This window comes from Phytophthora infestans, genomic scaffold (genome assembly GCF_000142945.1).
Source record: "Phytophthora infestans T30-4 supercont1.18 genomic scaffold, whole genome shotgun sequence".
NCBI lineage: Eukaryota > Oomycota > Peronosporomycetes > Peronosporales > Peronosporaceae > Phytophthora > Phytophthora infestans.
Genome location: NW_003303741.1, coordinates 572,335 through 575,935, shown reverse-complemented (window position 1 = coordinate 575,935; position 3,601 = coordinate 572,335). Strand labels below are relative to the sequence as shown.

Here is a 3,601-nt window from a genome sequence, read left to right as displayed (position 1 = left end):
AATATATCTACCGATCTATTTTGTAGGAAATGATGTCATGACTAGAAGTAAGAAGTAACGCATGGCAGTATTTTCGCCCACTTGTATTCATCTGCCCTCACTTCCAATTTGGTGCTATGCCAAACAAGACCTACCCTCTTCACAAGCGAGAGTGCGTGCTGCGTGTAGCCAAGGGGGCTGGCAACTAAAATGAGGTGACGGCTCTGTATGACGTCAACGAGAGAATGTCGTGGGGATTAATGAATTTCGCAATGGACATGGGGGACTGGAGCGAACGTCAACAGTGAGGAGGCTTCACCAAGGAGCTGGCGGACTGGCACATTGATTACAGATAACGACATAATTGTACGGCATCAATCTATAATAAATTATGCGACTGGCCGACATTTATTTAAATCAATAATTTGATTGGTCGAAAAGATATTCTCGAACAAAAAACTGATAGAAAACCGAAGTCTGCAAAAAGAAGCTTTTTTGTAAATGATAATCTCAGAATACTAAGGATTATCCTTTTACAAGCTACAAATTACGGTCTTCACCGGAATGTCGCTCCAGGCGTCAACTGCCGCCCGTATTACACGAATACGGTTTTGTTTGGCGGTACCGCCCGTTATGGCAGACCAATTGGTCCACATTTTCACTGTAGGGCCCCCATAACACCGACATCTACTGACTAGCACACTGATGAGCTGCTCACAGATAATGAAAGTATAGTGGCGCTATCTTCTTCAGCTACAGCTCGCTGTCGAGCTTCTGACACTTGGCATCCAAAGTTGTTTAAAAGCGGGACAGTGGGTCCTTCTACCTCGTACTTTAGCAACTTCCTAGCGTAAATTTCCCAAGTTATAGTCTCCAACCAGGAGCTTTCCTACACAGTCAAAATTCCCCGGCAGATAATCTTGGCGCTCGTTGGCTTCAATTCGATCCCCCAGCGTGCCACATACAATCAATAGACTGGGTATTTGATTATACTAAGAATAAAAAATAAAACGAAATAAAGAACAAAAAGTAAAACAAATACCTCCGCACGACTTGTAAGCACTGCCGTCATCCGCCCTTCCTTCCTTGACGTGTTAGCCTGTCGTGCAGCATCACGTCGGCCCCGACCAGCCCAAATTCGTGAGGTGCCCGGCATGCCGAAGCTATTGGCGTTTTCATCAACGTTTAAAATTTCAGACGACCCATTAGCTCCATAGGTCCTAAAAAACTCGCAAACTAGCCCAGCACGAGTTTCCTCCAAATACCCTGTACTCTTCATCGTAGCTTCGGGCATCTGCTACGTAAACCCATGTCTAAAAACGCAAATGTGTCAAATATCACACTATTCTTTCTTAAAACATTTTTTATAACCCACCGGTTTGCGAGACGTCACACATGTACTGTAGCGCTAGGAGTCCACTCCTCTAGTTTGCCATGTAGTTTGTCGCCCAGTCAGGTTCGGTGTTCCGCATGTTCTCCATTATGCCGTGTGTCGTAAGAGCTTAATTCTCACAAATTATTAAAAGGAAGCAAAACACTTATTATAAATACATTGCATTATCGACTCACCAGCTTGTTACGCCGCTTGTCTTTCATGGATGGCAGAGACGTCGGGCAACAGTTTCTTACGTCTCTTCCCTTCATCGTCTTGGAGGTGACGTGGCCAATGAAACTCATCAGCTTGTCGGCCTGCTGCCACCACCCGTGGGCGGTACAGCGAGCGCACAGTAGCTCGCGGGCTACCTCCTGCACCCCAACCTCTTGCATCCGGCGGACAGTGTCCCACTTCTCGCGAATTTTGTAGCTTCGTTGCTTCTTCTTCTAGGGGAAAGGTCCTCCATTTTGTACAATGAAAAATAATCAAGTCACGCAAAACAAATTAGGTGCAGGTTTACCATAAGAATTTAATTTTTATCAAAAGACGATTGGATAGTTATTGTTTTTTTTTAACTTTGATTGGATAATAATTGCTACTACATCCTCTGTTTCAGATTACTTGACTAGATGGTGCTGAATTATTGGTTTGATTCGTGGAATATTTGTAGTTTCAGCATCCGATTGGCTTATTAAATCCCATTAGTGATGACCTGGCAAGTATTTTGTCGTTGTTCCGCGAGGTTTTAATTTTTAACGCAGATAGAGTGCATTTAAGTAGATCTAAAAGTACAGTCAGGAGCGCATAATCGCGCTGATTATTCTATGTGCGTTTTGCATGTGGTCTCAGCCAAACATTTGCCAGCGCGCTAGGAGAACTAAAATTTGGTTAAATAATCTGAAACGGAAGGAGGATTTACTATAGAGCGGCGATGATTTTTTTGCTATTCCTTTGCCGGCTTTATCTGTCGCTGTCTATATCCGCTCGGCGAGCTAACACCTGAGCTGACACTGGTTCAAATGTCGGAGCGCATCGAGCAGAAGTTCGACGTGACTGTTGGCCCGATAATTCGCTAGGTGTGCACTAGATGGCCGCTACCAATACCCCCACCAACGAGCAAAAGTGATACGACTACACCCTCAAGCTCTACGATGCTCTGGCCATCAGCAAAAAGATCCTTTATCCAGATAAGACTAGGCTCAGCCTGTGATACTCGCGATGCCGCGGGCGGAGCGCGCGCAAACAGCGGGCTGTTTAAACCACCGATGCAGGTAAGGGCAAAGTTATCCATGTTATTGCTATAATTTCAAGCACGGTTCTTGCATACCACAAGTCTCTATTTGAGTTCTTACATAGGATCTTACCAAACAATTTGAACGCCGATTTTTGCGCTACATCAAGGCGATTTCACCATTACGCGATGTTGTACTCGTGCTTGATAACGCCCCTGCCATACAAATACTAAGAATGCGTTTGACGAAGAGGAATTCGAAGAAGGTGCTAAGGCTGGGGCCTAATTCTTGCTGAACCCTATCGAGAATGTGTTTTTAATAAGTAAAAAACCCGCCGCCAAACGTTTCCTTGCTCGGCAGCGCGCTGTTATTTGGCGGGTTCCGGAGGGCATTACAATTACGAATATCGGGCAGATGTTTTGGAGCCTGTGGCTGACCCACTTATGTCTAGGTCGACCCACGATTTAACGCTCCAAATTATTTTGTACCTCAAAGATTTAGGCTACTCTTAATCTGCTTCAACTTCACTTTACCGTTAGCAAATACAGCAGGGTCGCAAACAATTGAGCTCCGTATAAGTTTTAATATACCTCTTGCTGACGCGCACTTGCGGAAAGTCATTGTTGCCTTTGTGCGAAATGATACATTCCATAACCTTTTGCAGCGCAATGAAACATCTAACCAGCGTCCGACTTAGTGGCAACTGAAACGTAGCCATCGCCGCGCCAATATCATGAGTAGGTTGTCGATACTGCACCCATCGAATAGAATTAAAGATACCAAGATCTTAAATGTTCATGTCTGGAGATTTTGCAGGCTGGAACTCCATATGAATGTGTCATCCTTCTTCTTCGGCAGCCTGGAGCACCACAGGTCTTGCCGCTGCGGCGTGTAGACTTGCTTTTTCATGTTGAACACGGATACGACGACGGTTTTTCAGCCTGTTTACATATACAAACCGTAATTAGATACGGTGCCTGACCACACAGCTTGAACAGCCAGGAAAACCCTGTTA

General features: G+C 44.9%; 1 protein-coding gene across 1 annotated transcript; it reads right to left on the bottom strand.

Annotated features, from left to right (window-relative positions):
- Positions 1-353: 353 nt before the first annotated feature.
- PITG_10286 (uncharacterized protein) lies at positions 354-3,207 on the bottom strand (the record flags this gene model as incomplete). The annotated part of the gene is made up of 6 exons (XM_002902062.1): positions 354-358; positions 1,022-1,041; positions 1,245-1,276; positions 1,549-1,800; positions 2,469-2,500; positions 3,177-3,207. 6 exons carry the CDS (start codon positions 3,205-3,207, stop codon positions 354-356), a joined length of 372 nt encoding a protein of 123 aa, XP_002902108.1.
- Positions 3,208-3,601: the final 394 nt, after the last annotated feature.